Source organism: Panthera tigris, chromosome A3 (genome assembly GCF_018350195.1).
Source record: "Panthera tigris isolate Pti1 chromosome A3, P.tigris_Pti1_mat1.1, whole genome shotgun sequence".
NCBI classification, from domain to species: domain Eukaryota; kingdom Metazoa; phylum Chordata; class Mammalia; order Carnivora; family Felidae; genus Panthera; species Panthera tigris.
Genome location: NC_056662.1, coordinates 41,788,580 through 41,811,294, shown reverse-complemented (window position 1 = coordinate 41,811,294; position 22,715 = coordinate 41,788,580). Strand labels below are relative to the sequence as shown.

At 41.2% G+C, this 22,715-nt stretch overlaps 2 protein-coding genes across 3 annotated transcripts; both read right to left on the bottom strand.

Annotated features, from left to right (window-relative positions):
- Window positions 1-1,067: 1,067 nt before the first annotated feature.
- Window positions 1,068-3,581, bottom strand: OTOR (otoraplin). The gene is made up of 4 exons (XM_007096528.1): window positions 3,467-3,581; window positions 2,969-3,108; window positions 1,971-2,081; window positions 1,068-1,091 (listed from the first exon to the last, which is right to left on the bottom strand). Exons 1-4 carry the CDS (start codon window positions 3,579-3,581, stop codon window positions 1,068-1,070), a joined length of 390 nt encoding a protein of 129 aa, XP_007096590.1.
- A 6,796-nt stretch (window positions 3,582-10,377) lies between these two features.
- On the bottom strand, window positions 10,378-22,379 carry SNRPB2 (small nuclear ribonucleoprotein polypeptide B2). 2 transcript variants are annotated; one of them, XM_015539586.2, is made up of 7 exons: window positions 22,294-22,379; window positions 20,685-20,765; window positions 20,187-20,359; window positions 15,230-15,370; window positions 12,693-12,743; window positions 11,196-11,284; window positions 10,378-10,744 (listed from the first exon to the last, which is right to left on the bottom strand). In XM_015539586.2, exons 2-7 carry the CDS (start codon window positions 20,746-20,748, stop codon window positions 10,585-10,587), a joined length of 678 nt encoding a protein of 225 aa, XP_015395072.1. In that variant the 5' UTR covers window positions 20,749-20,765; window positions 22,294-22,379; the 3' UTR covers window positions 10,378-10,584. The 2 variants fall into 2 exon arrangements, with proteins under 2 accessions (XP_015395072.1, XP_042836867.1); XM_042980933.1 differs by lacking the exon at window positions 22,294-22,379 and adding an exon at window positions 21,850-22,051.
- Between the last annotated feature and the right edge of the window lie 336 nt (window positions 22,380-22,715).

The window sequence follows — 22,715 nt, the reverse complement described above, 5'->3', positions numbered from 1 at the left end:
AGCTACTCCACCCTTATTACATATACACATACTTATTTAAAATTTGGGGAGAGGTAAATCAATCATTTAGAAGATAAAATTATTCAGTGGAAATAATGGGTGAAATTTTTTAAAGGTTATTTATTTCAGTAATCCCTATGCCCAAAGTGGTGCTTGAACTCACGACCCTGAGATCAAGAGTCACATACTCTTCCAACTGAGCCAGCCAGATGCCCCTGTGAAATTTTTTTAAAGAGAAAGAGGCATAGTCCAAACGTCTATGAGTCTAAACAGCTCCCCCACTCCCACCAGCTTTATATCCCAAAGGCATCAAATATTAAAAGCGACAACAATCCTAGACAACAATCAACAAGAATACTCCTTGATGATATAGCTCCGTTGGATATATTATAACACTGCAAATGGCCAGAGAGACAAATCATTAGAAAACAGCATGTCCAGGGGCGCCTGGGTGGCGCAGTCGGTTAAGCGTCCGACTTCAGCCAGGTCACGATCTCACGGTCCATGAGTTCGAGCCCCGCGTCAGGCTCTGGGCTGATGGCTCGGAGCCTGGAGCCTGTTTCCGATTCTGTGTCTCCCTCTCTCTCTGCCCCTCCCCCGTTCATGCTATGTCTCTCTCTGTCCCAAAAATAAATAAAAAACGTTGAAAAAAAAAAATTAAAAAAAAAAAAAAAAAAAGAAAACAGCATGTCCAAAGGAAGACTTATGACCTACCAAGTTTATATAAGCAGCCAAAGAGCTGGCAAGAATTACTATTTGGAAATAATACAAATAAACCATCTTCTATATGCATCCCTGCATAAGAGAGGATTCTCTAGGCTGAAAAATAATCTCTGCTTTCAGTTCTCCCACTTGAGCCAAACATCGCCCTGCGGCAGAAAACTGAGTGGAAACCCCCTCCTTCATCTCCAACCGCCGGCCCCGAGGGCCCAGCCCTCCTGTAAGGTAACAAAGCCTCGAAACCAAAGTTAGGAATTAGGGATATGTATTTTTGTTTTTGTTGTTATTTCACTTCTTTTTCTTTATTTCTTGATGTTTCCTTTCTATTTGCAGGTTTGTCTACTTGCTCACTCACAGAAGAAGTCAATATCCTGGAAAAAAAAAAGCAAAACAAAAACAACAAACAAACAAACAAACAAAGCAAAGATTGAACTGAGCAGACAGGCCCAGAAAACAGCGTTTATTTAAAAATCACGGGTAATCAAAGGGAAATTTGGATTTAAAGTAAGGATGAACCCCAAAGAGTATAACATAATTATCACTTTAAGTCAAAAACTACTTAAAATGAAGGTTCTCAAATACACTTCAAATTTGTGGTTAGTTGACACATTCAAGTTCAATGCTTAGAAGCAATGACAGGTGAGCCCGGTGTGTGGGTTGGGCGATGTTTTGAAGTTATTTCATGCAGCAATTAGCTCCAGGAGAATCTCTTCAAAACAACCACCCTGTAAAGTAGCTCAAAGGGGATCTTTTATTTCTGTTCCGGGGTTTGCAAGACCCCCGGGCATTGGAAAGAGTATAATTTCTTTTTCAAACATAAGTAGAATCTATTTACCACAGAAATAAATCATCCAAAGATTTCTTTTTCCAGAATGTTTCGATTTGATTAAATACAGGCGCTAATTTTTTCCTAGCCCAACTGTTTTAGTAGATAAATGTAACCATCAGTTAAGAGTGCGTTCATACTATTTTATTTTCTTTCTTTGTGACATGGCCTCCTTTCTAGGATAACTTGTATCTAAAAACAAAAGGGGGGTGGGGGGTGGGTGGGGAAAGTTCACTACTCTTTCAATACTGAGAGTAGGTGTAAATGCGCTCCCAAACCTCCCTGTTTCAAGGAAGCCCTCATTGCAAGTAGGGGCATTTGCTCCATGCATCTTGTAAGTGACATGATGCATTTTTAACACCTGCCTGCATTACCCCAAGATCTGAGTCTTTCTCTGACTCGCCCTGAGCCCTGAGACACTTACCGTGGTGGGGACTTCCTTGGTGGCTTCTTGGTACACATGTTGCTCCTCTACCAAGCTGCTGGGGAAATACCCCACGGTTCCCATCTCATCCTCCTCGCCATCTCCATAAACCTGAGTGTCCAGAAGAGTAACAGTTAGAGGAGGGGGGATATGAGCGCACTTCTAGAAAGCCCACTGGCGTCACATTTGTTACTAAGTGCCTCGCTTCCCCCTCTGGGTTGGGGGTGGGGGTGGGGGTGGGGGACTGGGACCCAAATCTGAAGTTCACTCACAGCAACTAAGTCAACCCACGGAAAGCATGTATCTGTTTTTCTGTGGCCTGGTCTTACCAGTCTCACTTAGCATTCCTTTACTTTATGCAATCTTGTGAGCTGCCTGTAAACAAAGTCGATAAATTTCGTAAAAAGTGAATAGGCATTTTGACTCTAAAGGACTGTCACTTCTCAGTTGTTAAAAATTCAAATGCACAGATCCTTGAGTGAATTTAAGAATTAATCCTTCATTACTTGAGAATCTATCTGTGAGGCTGCAGACGAGGAACAGGAAATCAGTCCTGCTTCGTCCCTCCCTGGGGCCCACCCCTGTATATTTGCACCGAAGAAAGCAGATTCTCTGGAATTGAAGCGGGTGTGAAAGTTTCCTTTAAAATATTGAAGCCGAGACTGACTGCCAACACGCATGCGTTTTACTTGGCAAATCCGCTCAAACATTTTTGAGTAAGTTTCAAACCCTTTGAGGCATTCAAGCCCCTGTGCGGTTAGCTGGTCCTTGCCAAAACATCACATACGCCTACATTTGGCTTTGTTACGGAATTGTCTTTGTTTCTTCGACATGCGATAAAAGCAAGTATCTGTGAATTTGTGCACTTGTCTGCCATCTCTCCATTGTTCTAAGGAGCTAGTTTTAAACATTACAATGCATTGAAGGTAAGTCCCAGAGAAAAAGTTAAGAGCACCGTATGTCAAGATGTATGTGTATTTGTAAGAATCTCCTCTTACACTGCCAGCCCAAAATTCTCCAGCTCCATTTTCTTTTACCAGCTTTGAGTAAACATAAATCTGCTGCCCTTTTTTAACATTAATGAACCTACAGTCTGGGGCATTGAAATCTTCTTGAGCTCTGGCCAGAGAAATAGTATCTGGAAGAAAAACAAAAACAAGAACAAAAACATTGCAATGACTACATTTTCGTCTCCTGGAATTTATAACAGTAAAAAGGCCAAGCTTATCAGAAAACTTGGAAATCAGAGTGATCAATAACTCCCGGCTCACAGCTCCTGTTTAGTTCAAGAAGAGTAATCTATCCAAGGTATTAAAGCTATATCCAACAGAATCTTAACCAAGTAAATTCACCAAAGGTACAGACCAGGAGAAACAACGCTAACACACACGTCAGAGAAGATTCACTTAGAGCCCTATTAGATTTCACGCTGTTAGTGGATTTTTTTTTCAATTATATAATGGAAAGATAATGAAAGGCATAAGAAAAGTCCTTACACACACACTCGTCATCTGCACACAGCTTCTTGGAAGCAAGTCTGTCCATAAATATTCCATGCACGGCACATATGGCCACAAGACCGGGGAGAGAAAGTAATAAGAGTCTTGCCATCTTCCCTTTTTGCTGTTTTTGCTATCGTTCTTTAACTAGAAGTGGAAACTGACTGCAGTGGTTCCTGTCTTTTATGTGGAAGCCAGACATCTGGGCAAGTCCCCCCGGCCAATGGGAAGGTGCCCACCGTTCCTTCCTCTGCTTTCATAACATCTCCTGGGCTCCAGGAGCTATTTTGCATCTGGTTTTCCAAAGAGACTCAAAAGCTGTGTCCTTTTTTATACACAAATGATATCCAAAAATGGTCCACCATTGCTTTAGCTGTGGCATATCACATCAGCAAGGCATTGTGCAAAGAACTATGAGAATTTTAAATTGTTTAAAACAATTTTTTTAGCTCAAGTCTCATATTCTCTCAACTTATAAGCAAAGAGGTACTGACTCTAGGAAATCTGCTGAAAATGTGAGATCTATATCCTTAGTACACATATTTTCATTGGAACAAATCCAATTAATAAACACCTTTATGGGGCACCTGGGTGGCTCAGTCGGTTAAGCGTCTGTCTTTGGCTTAGGTCATGATCTCGCGGTTTTGTGAGTTTGAGCCCCGCGTCAGGCTCTGGGCTGACAGCTCGGAGCCTGCTTCAGATTCTGGGTCTCCCCCTCTCTCTCTGCCCCTCCCCCTGCTTACACTCTGTTTCTCTCTCTCTCGTAAATAAATAAACACTAAAAAAAATTAAAAATAAGCACCTGGATTCATATAGTAGATAAACTGAGGATGCTTAAGTTTACAAATCATTTATGATAGGATTCTCGGAAGTCACATCTGTCCTGGGGCAGACATGGTTTGTAACACATGAGCTGTTATCACATCTAGACCCTACGATTGGGGAAAGGAAGGGATAGGCAGGATGGAAAGAAAGGAACAGTCTCTTTTTTCCTCTCTGAGATCTCTGAAATTCAGTCTCAAAATGCTCATGGATAGAGAAAGGAGAAAGCAAGAAGTTTCCGTTACGGCCCTTCTCCCTGCTTCCGGGAATCTTTCCCATGGAAAGAGGGGCCCTACTAGAAATCGCCAGAGTTGAAGTGCCAATACACAGCTCCATCTACTCAACAACTATTTCCTGAACACCTACTGTGTGCCAGGCACTGTTCTAGGCACTAGAGATATAGCAGTGAATAAAAAAGGCCCTGGCCCCAAGGATTTACTTTCTCTTAGGAGAGACAGATTTTAGGTAACTGCTTTTTATAGTGTTTGGGGCTGGTATCTCTTTCATAAAGTGCACCCCACCTCCATTGTTTCTAGAACAGAGGTCCCTGTCAGGATGCCCTGTCCAACTTGGCTGATGATGAGATCTCAGAGCAGAACCTCCTCCTCCCTCCCTCCAAAGATGAGGGACAAGCATTCAACTTACAAAATAGTTTTGTACAAAACTGGGGATAAACTGGTAAAGCAAAAATACTCATAGTATAATAAAAGGGTTTTCTTCGGGGGTGGGTGTGTATGCATGTGTGTGTGTTATTATCAGGGGACGATCTTTTCTACAGCTGGCCCAGATTTGGAAGCTTGTTTAATTCAGCATCTTCATTGTAGATGAAGCAACCGCGGCCCAGCAGAGGCCAGAGTCACCTATCTTAACCACCCCATCTAAAGCTTCCGCAGCAGGACTGTGTCCAGAGCTGTCTCCATTCATCCACTGTCACATTAGAATGGAGGTGTTACATTCCTCATTTCCTGTTTTACTTCGAGGAAAGGATGAGTTAGAAATCATTTCTGAAAGCAGACTGCCAGGGCACTTTTCCTTCCTATAATCTAGGGGCCTAAGAGGGTCTCTGGGAAAACTAAAGCATTGATTAAATCTTCTTAATCCTGATCGGGCAGCTGTTTTCCAGACCGTTACAGTCTCAAGCCAGCCCTCAACAGGAGAGTTAAAACACAATTGCCGTTTAAGAGGCACTTAACAGAAATGGGGGCTGCACAAACTCAGATTGCCGCACCGTGAACAAGCCGCTGCAAAGCGGAGGGAAACGTTGAATAAAGCCACAACCAAGCCATCACAACAACTTAGCAAACCAAGGCTGATGCTAACACAAAGCCATTATTGGCTATTCGAAGGTTAGAGAAGAAAAGAGATGTCAAGCCTGCTGAGTTCATACTGGGTAGGCCTGAGATGTCCTAGCATTCTGTAGTGGGCAGAGATGGGATGGAAATCGCAGTTTTGCTTGCACATGGGAAGTTAAACTTACAATAACTCAGTGATCAGTTGTACCTGGAGGCACGCTCAAGGCGCACAGATACCCGGGGTCCGGAGACGTGATCTGTCCTGAGTGTGCTTACTTTCTTTGGATTTCCAGATGTATTCTCCGAGCATTTAATCCCCAGGTGACATTCTCCTGCTTTAGTTACTAAATTAGTTCTCAACCTGGAGTTCTTAAAATGGAGGCTCTGGCTGCTTCAAGGTCTAAAAATAGGCTTGGGTCGTGGATAGGGTGGAAGCCGCCTCTTTGCTGTGACCTACAAGGCCCTGGATGATCTGGGCCCTCTGCCCCCCTGAAGTCACTCCCTGTCACTCTCTCCCTTGCTTGCTCTGTTCCGGCCACACCAGCTGCTCTGTCTTTTGAAAGTGCAAAGCCCGTGTCTACTTCAGACCCTGCTGAGCTTATGGCCAGAGAAGCTTTCCCTCCACATATGGGCACTCGGGTCTCTGGACAATATGTCTCCTCAGAGACCAGTTTCACAAAGCCATTCCTGCCATTCTCCAACCCAATCAGTCCATCATGCGACTGTGGTACGTTCTCATCACTTACCACTACCTGACATGCCTTGTCTATTCACGTGATGGCACTTGTTCCCCAGATACCACAATGAAAGTTCCAGGAAGTGGGGACCTTGTCTATCTTGCCCATCGCTCTATCATTAGCACCCAGAAAAATCCTCGGTACTCAAAAATAGGTATTCATTGAATGAATGCATGACCCTCCTGAAATTGTACGCTTTTATTTTTGTTTTTCCTGGGGAAAGCCCTTAGGTTTTATTACATTTCAAAAGAGGTTCGGGGCGCCTGGGTGTCTCAGTCAGTTAACTGTCTGACTTTTGGTTTCCGCTCAGGTCATGATCTCACTGTTTCGTGGGTTTGAGCCCCGTGTCGGGCTCTGCGCTGACAGTGTGGAACCTGTTTAGGATTCTCTCTCTCTCCCTCTCTCTGCTCCTCCCCCACTCACACTGTCTCTGTCTCTCTCTCAAAATAAATAAAGAAAAAAAAAACAAAAGATTCATAGGATGCTTTTGTAGTATTTTGGAGGCCCTAATGGCAGAGAAACATTGAATCATTTTAATAAAAGTAAAGGAGAATTAGATCAAGCCCTTGAATGAGATTTTCTGTAGTTTCCATCCTGCTGGACTTTTTGTTTGTTTATTGGTTTTTTAATTGAGTTGCATTAATGGTAAAAATAGGGGTGCCTGTGTGGCTCAATTAGATAAGCATCTGACTCTTGATCTCGGCTCAGGTCACGATCTCCTCATTCATAGCACCCAAAAATTAAGACTCGCTGAGTAAATTAGGACAGAGACTCTGGGGTTTTGCCACCAAAGCATGGATCCCAGACTGGCACCTTCAGCATTGTGTTACAAAGCCCCTCAGACCCCACTCCGGTCCTGCCAGATCAATGTACAGCTTAACAAGCCTCGCAAGTGATTTGGAGAAACATGAAAGTTTGAGAAGTACTGCTCAAGGGCAAATCAATTACAGCACAAATTTTAAGCCAGGGCTTCACATTCCTCATCAGATATTTGCTGGCTACAATATTTCCAAGGGATAAAATATTTGCTAAATAACCACACAGAAAATAAGCTTTAAAGTTAAAAAACATGAGCATCTTACAACACTTTCCAGGGTAAAAACTGGAAACTTCTACTTATCAATATGCTGCTTTTGAAAAATACAATTTGAACTAATGATCTAATCATTACAACCTACTTCATAAAGGTAGAAATATGCTTTGTTCGTTCTTAGCTCACGTTGGAATCACTCAGGGCCCTTAAAAAATATTGATGACTGGGTTTCATGCACAGAGATTGGGATTTGATATGGGGTGTAGATTAGGCATCAGCATTTGGAAATGTTTCCTGGATGATTCGGATATGCAAAGTTGAAAATTAACCTTGAAGTTTAGACCCACATTAGCCGGGCACTACATCTACTTCCTCCCAAACTCCTGGCAACTCCCACAGATGGCAAGGGAAGGAAGGGCAGAAGATCCCAGCTTGATCAAATCAGCTTCAAAGTATAGTTGGCTCCTTTTTTCTTCCCCTTCTTCCCTCTTGAAGTCTTGCTTACCAGAGTTTGGCTACATTCGGGGAGATTTCAACGAATAAGTAAATGCATGGAGGTTAATGGGAGCAGAGAAAGAGGTACAAATAAGGAAAGGGGGAAGCCCAGAATAAACTTGGAGTTGCTGGACTGCAAATAGAGGTACTACTGTAAATTCATTTTTAATATTGTATAGATATATTGTATAGCTAATATTGTACAGACATAGCTATAGCTATAGCTAATATTGTATAGATAAAGCTGAAATTAATCTCTACATACAATTAAGATCATGAAAGATTACACACAGGCTGAGGAACAGACAAGAAACTGAAGAGACACAACTACGTATCACATGATCCTGGTTGGAATCTTGGGTCATTTTGGGGACATCAGGAAAATGTGAATCAGATGGGATACTGGATTTCCTGATCTTGCTGGTCATACAGTAGTTATGTAGCGCGGTGGTCTTGTACTTATGAAATACACAGAAGTGTTAAGGGGTAACAAGGAGTCAAGGTAGCACACTCCTAAATGGTTCAGGTACGTTTATGGGAGCCGTGTACTCTTTCTGCAATTTTTATATAAATTGGAAATTATATCAAAATAAAAAGCTTTTGAAAGTAATCAGATGTCATTCCTGCACTCAAAATCTTGACAGAACGTGTCCACACAGACTTGCATGTAAATGTTCATAAGCTCTTTTATTTCTAGCAGCCCCAAATTAAAAAGAACCCAAAGTCCATCCACTGGTAGAACTGCTGATGCACGCAATGGAGATGAACTTCAAAAGCATTGTAGACAGGGCACAATTATAGTGATACAAAGCAGATCGGTGGTTGCCTATGGTCAGGGATGGGGCTGGGGGCTGGGGAATAGATCGAATGCAAAGGGGCAAAGGGAGCCTTTGTTTACAAGGGGTGACAGAATCCTCTGTATCCTATCACACAACTGTATACAATTGTCAAAACTCATCAAACTGGGTCACTCCTCAAAACTCATTAGAAATGGGTGAATTTTAGTGTCTGTAAATAACTCAATTAAAAAAAATCTGAGTTCCCCATTTCATAGTTTAAGTGAGTCCTTAAAAAGTCCTACATATTCCCCTTACTCTCACCTCACTACAGCCACCTTGACCTTTCTACTTTCTCTCATACAGACACTCAAAGCAGGGGCCATCTGTGAAACCTTTTCTGAGACAAGATAAGGACAGTCACAGAGAATAAGGAGTTAGAAATTAGTAGCAATTGGCATTGCTCTAACAACCAGAAGCATGGTCTTATCTAGTAATTGTACATTTTATAAAAGTACATGAACTTGACAACTAAGTTATTCAAATAAGAGATTCTAAATGTAGCCGCTTTAAGAACAAAAACGATTTTCCTTTTTCCTCCTTATGTATGCACAAGAGTGATGGGATAAAAACCTACATGTCTAAAAGCAGACTTCCTGTAAGTATACAAATTCTAACTTTTGTTCAGGGAAACAGTGAGAAACACACACACAAAAAATCAAGTGTCACTTTAATGTGTACTATATGTGAAAAAATTGTTCAAAGATGCCCATGATTTTACTAGCAGGGGACTGAATCATAACCCTAGGTATGAATCAAAAGCTAAAGAAAATGACCTTTGCTATTAAAGAATTAAAAACTGGTGTTTGAGAATTACGAGGTATCAAGATTAGAACTGGCAACCCTTTACAAGTCAGCCCACGTGTCTTAAAAAATATTATAGATTGCAACTTCTTTCCCTTGGAGGTCTTTCAATGAAGAGGTTAGATTATTAGCCAAGCAGGTATTCCTTCAGAACAATTCCACATCAAGAGGATGAGAACATAAAATGAGAAGTTCGAAGACAGCATTCCCTTTCCCTCTCTCTTCCTGGAAAACATAAGTAGTTACTCCAAAATGACCTTTATTCAATTAAATGCTGAATGAAGAGCTTTGTGAAATGCCTACTAACTGCAAAAACAAAAACAAAAAAAAACAAAAAAAAAAACCAATGCTCATTTATTTGAAGAGCACAAAGTTCAAATTTAGATCCTGCCCAGGTCTCATTTTCTTCTAACACCCAGGGCAAAATTTTTTTTTTAAAGTCTATTGAGAGAGACCGAGAGAGAATCCCAAGCAAGTTCTGTGCTGTCAGTCGCAGAGCCTGACACAGGGCTCGAGCTCATGAATGATGAGATTGTGACCTGAGCCGAGATCAAGAGTCAGATGCTTATCTAACTGAGCCACCAGGCACCCCTATTTTTACCATTAATGCAACTCAATTAAAAAAACCAATAAACTAACAAAAACTCCAGCAGGATGGAAACTACAGAAAATCTCATTCAAGGGCTTGATCTAATTCTCCTTTACTTTTATTAAAATGATTCAATGTTTCTCTGCCATTATACTACGAAATACTACGTACTACGTAGTATTTCGAAATACCCCAAAATACTACAAAAGCATCCTAGACCGGTTTATACACCGTAAGATGTGTTCTAAACTAGTGTAGGCATTTGCTGACAGGACAGTGAAATGAATGAAACGTTATGTATAGAGTACAAATAATAGTTTATTGTACAAAATTAAGGCCTTCATATTTCATAGTTCACCAGGCTAAACAAAGACCAGCTATTTAAATCATTCACCAAAATTTCACTTTCACTCCCCCTCACCCCCAACTATTAAAATGGGTTGACCAAATGTTATCAAAACAAACACTATAAATAACACCAAGTCCCTTAAAGACAACTATCCCATGTTATTTCTTGGCATAGGTGATCTTCATGGCATGGGAAGGTGTGATTTTAAATCCCTGTAAAGCATCCCTGGCGGCTCCAGCCTGTCCGTCATTTTCAAATTCAACAAAAGCAATGTCATGCCTTCCAGGTACCAAACGTACTTCCTTGAAACCAGGAAATCTGTAAAAGGAGAAACAATTTACATAAATGCTATCAAATACATAAATGTCTGTTCTGTGTTTAAATTTGCTAAGCAACTTCCTAATACTGGTCTAGGAAACGTAACATGACCTACCAGAATCCTGAGTAGGTTGAAAGAGTCTAAAATATAATTAGGAATACGGTGAAAGAAGGGTCGGTATAACGTAAGCTAATTCTATTCTTGTCATTGTATCAAGGCTTGGTTTCCTGTTTTACTCATCAATTAGAATTAGTAATTCAAACATCAGAGGTACTTCAGCTTTACATATGCTCACTCTGCAGACGGACTTCAATTCAGGATTAATCCCAAACCAAATCTGTGACCCTGGAAGTACTGCTGTGTGATACATAAATGGATTCAACCCACGGAAGCGCTCCACATCCTGTTGGGAGGATTTCAGAACACACACTGGTTTGTGAAGAGACTTACTGATTAAACAGCATGGATAACATCATCTCATTTGTTTCTTCCGGTAAATTATTAAGGAATAAAATATAGTTTGGAGGGTAATCAGGGACCTATTACAAAGAAAAAAGCAAAGTTAGCTTTCAGTATGAAAAGCATGGTACGCCATTTAGCTCTCACATTAAAATCTAAACTTCAGAGAGCTACGTTCCAGTTTATTAGGAACATGAAATCGTAGCACTACATCAAACACTAAAGCTGAAAAACAAGGACACCATGCAAATAAACATAAACCTAACAGCAACTAAGGAGGCGTTCAAGTCACTTTATGCAAATTTGGATGACTGCAAATCTCATTACGTTTTAAGAATTTAATAGTACTGAAAACAATGTTTCAGTTGTAACGGGAGGACTCTGCCATCTGGATTACATAGTTGAAAGACCCTAACTAGAAAGGCAGCAATGCCCTCCATCTTCAGCTGGTTACCCGAGGAACAACACTCAGATACTCAATCTTCTGCATTATTTACAACCTCCCAGCGTTTAAGAAACTCTGGAACTACCACTTAGGGCCACGACTGGGTGACAATGTTTTCTGCGAGTAAATGAGACCTACAGAGCATCTACTTCCATCCAAGTAAGTAGAAACAAACACCATTGTTAGATATTAAACTAATTCTCTGGCACCCCGACCTGGGGTTATGAGGACCAAGAGACAGGGTCATCCTGTACCTGAGAGCCTATTTGTCTTCAGACTACTTTCATTTAGAGAAGACATGATGAGTAAAGAACAACGTAAGGCTTAGAGAATGAAGTACTGGCATTTGTAAACTGTACTGTAATTGCCCAAAGACTTCAAAGAAGAGAAGTAGATAATATAGAAGATGTACACAACTTAAAGTCAGAGAAGGAAAGCTCAGAGATGCAAGGAATTCTCTGGATTTAAGGATCTTGTCAGACCTGAGCATCCAAGGGACCAAAGAGAAAACCATTAGTATATAATTGAAGCTTTCTCTTTGAGGCCTCCAGCAGGGAGATTTGCTAAAAGGTTTCTAAACCATCTATACAAAGGGACATGTATTTGTTCTCAGAAGAGCAAGGGTAATTGTAAACAACTTTGCTCTATTAGAAAAGATGGTTTAGTGTTTCAGGCAACTAGTATGGAAAGAGAGCCTGTCACCTGGCCAATTCCCGCAAGCTGTGTGTCTGTAAAGCCCTGGGCTTCAAACGTACTGTGGAGAAAACAAAAATGCTTGCTCCCAGCCTTCGCAGTTTAAAATCTGTCATTTTGATTCCATTACTGAATCATTATGGAAAGCAAAGAATAAAGTCAGGTTTCATTTTCTCCCCCTTAAAATAACTAAAATGTTTTGAGAAGTGAGTTTCTACATTAAAGTGCTATATAATTTAATGTTTTGTAGAGGAATTACTTTCAGTTTCTGGAGACATGCAAGTTGTGTATTATCGTAGTGGTTTATAATTTTATTTTAAAGAGCAAGCACTACATGGGAAAAATATTACCTGAGGATTTGGTGTTGAATTTCCTTGGGTATTTGCTGCATTTGGTGTTCCCTAAACAAAACAAAGAGAAAACAGTTAAAACTTCCAATCACATATGCCTGGGTGGCTCAGACAGTTAAGTGTCCTAACTCTTGATTTAGGCTCAGGTCATGATCTCATGGTTGTGGGATCGAGCCCCATATGGGGTTCCATGTGGACAGTGCAGAGCCTGCTTAGGATTCTCTTTCTCTCCCCCTTTCCCCCTGGCCCTCCCCCACTCGCACACACTCTACCTCAAAATAAACTTAAAAAATTTTTCCAATCGCTCTAAAAAAGAGTTTATAATTTTAATTACTGCATAAAATTAACATTAGTTTTTAAAAGACCACCTACTAAATGGGAGAAGACATTTGCAAATGACATATCCAATAAAGGGTTAAGTATTCAAAATATATTAAGAACTGATAAAACTCAACACCCAAAAAACAATCCAACTAAAAAATGGGCAGAAGACATGAACAGACATTTCTCTAAGGACATAGAGAAAGCCAACAGATAAATGAAAAGATGTTCAACATCACTCATCTCCAGGGAAATGAAATCAAAACTACAACGATGTAACACTTCATATCTGTCAGAATGGCTAAAATCGGAAACACAAGAAACCACAAGTGTTGGTGAGGATGTGGAAAAAAAGGAACCCTCGTGCACTGTTGGTGGGAATCCAAACTATGGAGGTTCCTCAAAAAATTAAATCCAGTAATTGCACTACTGAATATTTATCCAAAGAATACAAAAACACTAATTCCAAAGGATAGATGCACGTTGATGTTTATAGCAGCATTATTTACAAAAGCCAAAAATTATAGAAGCAGCCCAAGTGTCCATCAATAGATGAATGGATCAAGATGTGGTGTATGGGGGTGCCCGGGTGGCTTGGTCGGTTAAGCGCCGGACTTGGTTAAGCGCTGGACTTTGTCTCCGGTCATGATCTCATGGTTCATAGGTTTGAGTCCTGCATCAGGCTCTGTGCTGACGGCTCAGAGCCTGGAACCGGCTTCAGATTCTGTGTCTCCCTCTCTCTCTGCCCCTTCCTGGCGCATGCTCTGTTTCTCTCTCTTCCTCAAAAATAAACAAACATTAAAAAAAAAAAAAGATGTGGTATATGTGTATACAGATATATATGTATGTATATGTATACATATATACACACAATGGAACATTATTCAGCCATAAAAAAAAATGAAATCTTGCCATTTGCAATGACAGGGATGGAGCTAGACTGTATAATGCTAAGTGAAAGAAGTCAGAGAAAAAGAAATACCATACGATTTTACCCATGTGAAATTGCAGAAACAAAACAAATGAACAAAGGTTAAAAAAAAAAAAAAAAAAAAAAGAGAGAGACAAACCAAGAAACAGACCCTTAACTACGGACAACAGACTTGGTGGTTGCCAGAGGGTGGTGGCTGAGGGGGATGGGTGAAATAGAGGCAGGGGATTAAGAATACACTTCTCACTTATCATGATGAGCACTAACATATAGAATTGTTGGATCACTATACTGTACACTTGAACTAAGAACACTTATGTTAAAATTTGAAAACTTAAACCCATTAACTTAAAAAGATTTCTTATTCCATTTTAAGAACTGCCACCTTAACTGACTAAAACTAACTCGTCAGTTAATTTTGAAAGATCTAGTCCTAAATTTTAAGGACTATATCATAAAATTTAACCACCTTTAACCTTTAAGATTATAAAAAAATTCATTAAAATTACATATTTATAATATGTAAATATAAAATTACTGAGAAATATATATATGGAGAAACCAAGAACCTGTCTTTCTTAATTTTTTTTTTACTTTATTTTGAAAGAGAAAGTGCAAGCAGGGTAGGGGCAGAGAGAGGGAGAGAGAAATCCCAAGCAGGCTCCACACTGTCAGTGCACAGCCTGATGTGGATTCCATCCCACAAACTGTGACATCATGAACTGAGCCAAAATCAAGAGTCAGACACTTAACTGACTGAGCCACTCAGGTGCCCCTCTTAATTTTTTTTTTAAAGCAAGTACACAAAAGTCGACCATTACACTTCGTGAAACTGATTTCTAATCACTTTCAATCCAAAAGTAACTACTTTTATTTGGTATTTTAAATTAGATTTCTAACTTCCAAATTGTTTAAGGAAAGCAGTTTTGTGTGGCATACTGAAGATTAAAGATAGTATCCACAGTATTATTTACGGGCAGAAGTTGAGAAATAAGCCAATAGATATTAACAGATTTTGAAGAACGATGGAACTGGATGCCAAATTCAAACAAAACTGTTTCATATAAATCTGCAGATGTACAGGTTTATGTTTTAATTTGGTGCTTAAACATAAGTCTTGGAATCTTATAAGAACTCAACCATTCCAGCTTCTTAAAAGTCCACCTTGAAACACACACAGGCACAAACATACACACACGCCTCGGAGACCCTCCCGTAAGTGGAACACGGACCCCTCCATCAAGTCTGCAGCACCAGCAGACCCAGGAGCTTTGGTCTGTCTTACCTGGCCAGGTTTTTTGTTGGCAGCTGTTGCAGTCTGTTCCACTGTTTTTGCTTTTTTCTTTTCCTTCTTCTTTTCTTTGTCAGCAAAAGTGCCACGCATTTTAGATATTATATCAGAATCTGTTTTTGCATACTGGATTCGCTGTTTTAATTATGTGGAGACAGGTTACTTTCAATTACACTGAAGGCTGTTTACACTACTCATTAATATTTCAAATTTCATTACACAAATACACTACATGCTAGTTCGTAACACATCCCTAAAGAAATCTAACACACACCCAGTGAAAATAAATTGTGGTCTATGATTCACAATTTTTAGACAAAGTCAGACTCAACTAGGTTTATCAGAAGAAAACCCACACATTTTCATATGGGAATAACAGAACTTTGTAATATCTGCACCACTGCTTCTCTCCATTTCATAAAACAGAAAACTACATTGGAAAGTTGTCTGCTGCTTAGCAGGGAGTCTCAATATAAGGGTCGAGCTGTGTCAATTAGCTGTAGAATGTGTCATATAGAATTTGAGATTTTCAAAGTTAAGTACTAAAGATTGAGAAGAATTTCCCTTTGAATCCAATCTGCTATTTTTATATATTTTTTAATATTTTTATACATTTTTTTACATTTATTTAATCATTTTGAGAAAGAGAGCAAGCACAGGAGGAACAGAGAGAGAGGGAGAGAAAGAATCCCAGGCAGGCTACATACTGTCAGCACAGAGCCCGACGTGGGGCTCAAACCCATGAAACCGTTGCGATCATAACCTGAGCTGAATTAAGAGTCGGACACTTAACCTACTGAGCCACCCAGGTGCCCCGATGTATTATCTTTCAACAAAATGACCAATAGCGGCATCAACTTAAACTGTAAAATGCTTTGAAAAGAAACAAAGGATGGCATCACAACTAGGCACCCAGGCCACCCGCTCCTTCTTACTATGCCCAAGCCAGCAGGGACATGCTACTGAGACAGCAGGCAGGCGTTTAAAAACACTGGTCTAGGAGAGCATTTTGTAAACATTAATGTACTTTCCAAAGACCTTGAGTGCTTGTAAGACTGCAGATTCTGATGCAGTAGGTCTGAGTGAGGCCTGAGATCCTGTACTTGTACGAAGCACAAAGTGGACGGTGGGGCCCACACTTCGAGTAGCACGGCCGTGGCCTAGAGCATTACCACACAGCTAGATTCAATCACCCATCCCAAAATTGGTGCTAGGAGTTACAACTATTTTCTAGGGTGCATCTATCTGCAAACGGCAACTTCCACTTCAAGGAAACCTTTCTTCTCTGTAGCTGAATGAGCTGAAACAAGTTCTCTGACCATATCAAAACACAAGAGTCCTACAAATTACTATCTAAATTTGCCTTATAGAGTAAGAATTTAATCTCCGTCCGCAGGGAAACCAGAGACCTTCTAAAGTATCATGGGTTTAAAGGAGGAAATTTGTCAAAATCAAAAGCAAGTCTGTCTTTTCTTTACCTCAGCTAGAGATGAGTATACTGGGGCAGCAAGAGGAGAGCATGCCTACCCTCACCTTAGTATCCAGCACTTTCTCTGGCTGCTCCCGGCTGCTGCAGCACAGGGTTTCTAAGTGGTCTCATCTCTGCAAACAACTGTGGTTTTGCATGGCATCATCTAACCAGAAGGAACAGACTTAAAATAATGCTTAGTCCCAAGGACTCCCTCTCATCTGCCCTAGTTCTTCAACCTTCTCCCTGACCTGAACAGATCTTGGGTGATCTTGTGTCTATCCTTATGACACAGTCACCTGTGAAAATCTCTGACCTCAGCCACCATTCTTAGCTGCCTGGTCTACACTAGTGATTCTCAAATCAGAGGTGATTTTGCCCACAGGAGAAGGCTGGTGCTACCGAATGGAGACACTGTGGGTTGTCATGCTACTGGCGTGTAGTGGACAGGGGCCAGGGATGCTGTTAAACACTCTGCAATCAACAAGATAGCCCACCACGACAAGAGTTACTCAGTTCAAAAGGGCCAATGCTGGGGGCGCCTGGGTGGCGCAGTCGGTTAAGCGTCCGACTTCAGCCAGGTCACGATCTCACAGTCCGTGAGTTTGAGCCCCGCGTCGGGCTCTGGGCTGATGGCTCAGAGCCTGGAGCCTGTTTCCGATTCTGTGTCTCCCTCTCTCTCTGTCCCTCCCCCGTTCATGCTCTGTCTCTCTCTGTCCCAAAAATCAATAAACGTTGAAAAAAAAAATTAAAAAAAAAAAAAAAAAAGGGCCAATGCTGGAAAACTCTGGTCTAGACTAAAAACCCATTAGCGATAAAAGCAGTACACCCAGAGCTTAGAGAAGGGGCAAGTTTCACATTTATGCTAAAGGTTTCATAACAGAAGCCACTTAGGAAGATGGTTCTTCTGTTTTTGGCATTAAATAACCAAATATCCTTGAATTAGGGTTATGAGTTCCAAGTTATAGCAAATTTTGTTCATTTCTGATCTTGTATGTTGGGAGTTACAACAGAAGAGCAACCAAAACCACCTAAATAAACACAAACAAGACAGCGCAAAGAATGTTCTTCTCCCTCTTCCAGGATGCTGGAGATCTGGCAGTATCTGCTACCTTCCTGAAGGCAGAGAATGGAACTCATAAACTACTTTCAATGCAGTATCAGCCTACTGGACTTTTTCCATTGATTTAAAATCATTAGTTGCCAAAGTGAAGCCAGTGCCAAACACAGCCATTTCTAGCTTTCCTGTATCTGAGTAATAGGCACATGCAAACTGGTCATCTCAACAAAACAGCCTTAAAATCCTCTACGGGAAGAAATTGTTCCTCCACATTAATGTAATTTTAGACTTAAACTAAAACTCAGCCTTATGCTCCTGCCAAGTGAGATCTCCATTATGCTATTTCTTCATACGTACTAAGAAAAAAACCCTGGTTTCAGGAAATACCGTTTTATCAAAAAGGAGGTACGTGGGCACAATCCCAGTCTTCTGAGGTGGGCTTTTCCACACAGATGATGCCCATCAGATACGAAGTGATGGGAGAAAGGGAACTTGATAGAAAAGGAAAACTTGGCTCCAGTAACAAAAAGTGCCCACTCCTGAATTAAACAGCATGCTACATAAAGGCCCTCAAACTACAGACCACAGCCAACACCGCCTGTTTTTGTAAATTAGGTGTTTTGGAAGAGAACCACACTCATTCACTAGCATACCATCTATGGCTGCTTTTCCTGCTATGAAGGCAGAGTTAAATAGATGCTGGGGGCGCCTGGGTGGCTCAGTTGGTTAAGTGTCTGACTTTGACTCAAATCATGATCTCCTGGTGAGTTCGAGCCCTGCATTGGGCTCTGCGCTGACAGCTCGCAGCCTGGAGTCTGCTTCAGATTCTGTGTCTCCCTCTCTCTCTCTGCCCCTCCTCTGCTCACACTCGCACTCTCTCTCGCTCTCAAAAAATAAAATAAACGTAAAAAAAAAAAAGTTGCTGGAGAGATCATCCAGCCCACAAAGCCTAAAATATTTACTACCTGACCCTTTAGGACAGTGTTCAGATCCCTAGTTTAGAAGAGAAAAAAAAAAAAAAATCACAATAGTGGGTGTGATTGCACTGCCACTGGTTATATTAATATAACCTAGGTAGGCAACTTCTGTGCCTCATTCTCCATTTCTAAAATAAAGGGATTAGACCAGTATCTGCACTACCGACTATGGGCCAAATCTAGCCCATGGCCTATAAGGACTTTTTTTTTTTTAAATGGTTTTAAAGGGTTGTTAAATACACCCACACACATACACAAGAATATGCAACAGAAACTGTATGTGCATATACCTATAGCCTCAAATATGATCTATTCCTTTATGAAGTTTTTGCTAACCTCTGAATTAGCCCAAAGGAGAGCCAATCCGCTTACATCTTACAGGTACTGAAAATGAACACACTGGGCACAGAGCCAGTTTACGGCAGAATGATGACCCAGGGCTTTGAAACTCTGGGCCTTGGCTTTCCCCAAGGCCCCTCCCCATCCCAGTCCCAGAAAAAAAGCACTCAGAAATCCACACCCAAGGTACTCTGTATTCATTCACACATTTGGAAACCCTTGCTTTATACCCTGTCTCTACTCTAATCCAATCCTCTACTATCTCTTACACCAGTGGCCTGAGTTCCCTTACATCCTCCCAGCCCTCCCACAGTCCAATCTTCTTCCAGCAGCTAAATGTGAATCTCAGTATGTCATTCCTTAGTTTAAAACTTTCTACGCATAACTATTTCACTTCTGTTCACTGTTATTCACCAACAAAACCTATGAATTTAAACCGATGGTTTTTTTCTCAGATCACTGCTTTTTCTAGACTGTATAGCTTCTGATATGAGTTATTTCACTATGCTATTTTCTGAAACATCAACTGGATTTCCTTTGACCATGATTTTGTTTTATATTATTTTATAAGTTTACAAAGGTTTTTTTTTTTTTTAACGTTTTGAGCTATTAACTTCTAGTTCTTTCAAGATAAGAATATTGCCAATACTGCCATTGTCTTTTTTAAACGCTCTACATCTTGGGGCACCTGGGTGGCTCAGTCGGTTAAGCCTCTGAATCTTGATTTCAGTTCAACATAATCCCACAGTTCGTGGGTTCCTGAGTTCAAGCCCCGCATTGGGCTCTGCGCCGACAGTGTGAAGCCTGCGTGGGATTCTGTCTCCCTTTCTCTCTGCTCCTCCCCCACTCTCTCAAAATAAAAGTAAACTTAAAAAAAATAAACACTATATCTCATTGTATTTTGTTATTGCCTGTCTGTCATAAACTAAGTGAATTACAAACTCTACTACTAATGTGTTTCTATAAACATAAATGTGTAAATAAAATAAACCAAACTTGCTCTAACACATAACTAAGGCAGAAAGAAACATCCAGTTTCATGCATAGGTCTATAAACTTAACACACCATCAATAGTGATTATACCCAAAATAGTAACATCGCCTTACCATTGGTTTACCATAAAATGGAAATCCTTGTAATTGTCTCAAGGCATTTGTGGATGAACCCAGCTCCTTAAATATAACAAAGGCTTGACCTCTCATCTTCATGGTCTTTAAAGCTACAATATCTACCACGTGGCCAAACTGAGAAAACAGGGCATACAGGGATCTCTTCAATTCTGAGCAAAATTAGAGGGGAAACAAGTTATTTGTGAAAGAAACAATGACAAAATTCTTCATAAAATGACACTGCATCGAGTACCCTCCATCACACACTTATTTATACAAAGTTACACATTTTAGTAAACATATTCCACTTATTTTCAGCCCCTACCTATTTTTGTTTTTAAAAAGCCTTGAAATCCTCACACAAAAAGAAACAAGGCACTGTTGCAGGTACTGACAAAGAGGACTACATGACAAGTTTTGAAGCCGCACAAGTTTTCAGATGCCGGTAATTAAACATGCTTTGGTTGTGAATAAATGTTTTTTAAAAGCACTTACCTTCTTTTTTAATTTTGTCATTCATATTGTTGATATAAATTGTATGATTTGGTCTTATATCCATGTTTGCGGTTAAACAGCCTAAGGAGATAGTAAATAATTCGGTTATAAATGGAGAGCATTAACTCACTGTTGTATGGCATGAGGACATAAGGATTATTAACATCTCAATTTTCTTTCAATCCCAAGTGCAGGAAATATTAGTTTGTTAGCAGTCTTTAAAACCTCTCCAACACTTGCTAGCCCTTTTTAAATGAACAAACAAACAAACAGTTCTCCGGCTCAAAACTTGATGGAGCACCGGGCCCTAGGCAGATTTCAATAAGATTATTTCAACCAATGGATTTATTTTTATACTTATCTTTCACTTGTGACAAGCAATACAGTTTTTTCATCTGCCTCACTTAATAACTTTAATTTTTAATGAGATTATTTTAGAATTGAGTAGATTTTAAGAAAAATAAAAAAGAAACTAGCAAATGTATGCCCAGTAAAAATCATTAAGACGCAACATTAACAAAGTTTACCAAGCAATACCTCATGGGTGCACTTCAAAAGCACTTCGTACCTATTAATTACTTAATTTATATACACTATCACCAGCTGTCCTGACTCTAAGGTTAACGCTGCCTGAATTGAAATTAGGGAGCTCAGAGAGAGCAGTACTGCGTGATGGTTAAGAGCTCAGACTCTAGCACAGACCACATCTGAATTCAAACCCTATCTATGGTTATCACCAGCTGTTCCTTAATCTCTCGGGTCCATAGCGGTAAAACGGGGCTGGTTTAACAGCATTTACCTAGTAAAACTCAGAAGACTGAACGACACATAAACTTCAAGCACAGTTCTGGCATGGGCAGTAAGCACTTCAAGTAGCTGTTATTATTAATGGCTATTACAGGTTAAAGGACTTGCCCAAGGTCAGATAGCTAATAAACACCAGGCCGGGCAATTCCGCGGGTCTCCTCGCCCTTCTCTTTCACACTAACCTCGCTACTTTACTTTTTACGTTGTTTTCAGGTGCAAACTGTGACCTCGCTTTATTTCCTTGGGTGCCCCCACATATTCCTTCATTTCACAAATTTCAGGCCCACTGCAGGGACCGCACTTAACAGGTGAAAGGTCATGCTTGTCAGGCTTGCGACCCCCGCCCCCCACTCCTTACCCGAAAAAGGGCTCACGTCGCGAAAACGACGAGAAGGAATTGCTCGGTCAAACTTAAAGCAGATCCCTCAGAGGGAAGACTCTCGCAACACTTCATGTAGGGTTTGATGGTGGACTGGATGAGAGCAAGGGCACCGAGAGTCCAAAAGGGGCTTCCCGCCTCTTCAGCCACAGGCACGTTCGACCAAAGCCCCAGGAAGCGGCCCCACGATCCCCGATGCCAACCCTTCCCACCGGAGACAAGGCTCCTAATTCCGGGTCCTGGCGGGACCAGCGCGTCAGTCTCAAACTCCCCCCCGCCCCCTCTGCGAACGCCGAAGCGAACGCGCGCCGGCTCCACCGCTGCGCCCCGTCCACTCCCGGCTCCCACAAGCGGGCGTCGGGCCCAGCGGCGGCCGGTAACGGGGAGGTCGGAAACGGGCAACGAAAACACGTTCCAACTCACCTGAGGCCTACGCTGCTCCCGCAAAAACCGAAAGCCGGAAACCGAGCCGCTACCGGAAATTACGTTATCACGTGTCTCAATCAAGTGCCGACAAGTCGAGGAGTCGAGCACAGAGTCGATCGATGCCCTGCCGGCTCCTGCGGCGGCAGCTGGGAATCTATCTGCGCATGCGCACACCTGGGGAGCCGGAAGGGTGTCTAGGGAAGGGGAGAAGTTTGTAGGAACTTCATGGATTAAACTGTAATAGTGGGTAGGGCAGTGAAGGAAAGTCAGTGATTCCTTACCCAGCCATTGCTTTGTGCAGTTTTACCCCACACAACGGTGCCTTTCATCTTTCCAGATCCTATATAGTTTTACAGGCAGCCCCTCATACCAACTACTGGCAAGGTGCCCTGGTTTTGCCCTTCTGGGATCTCTGGTGG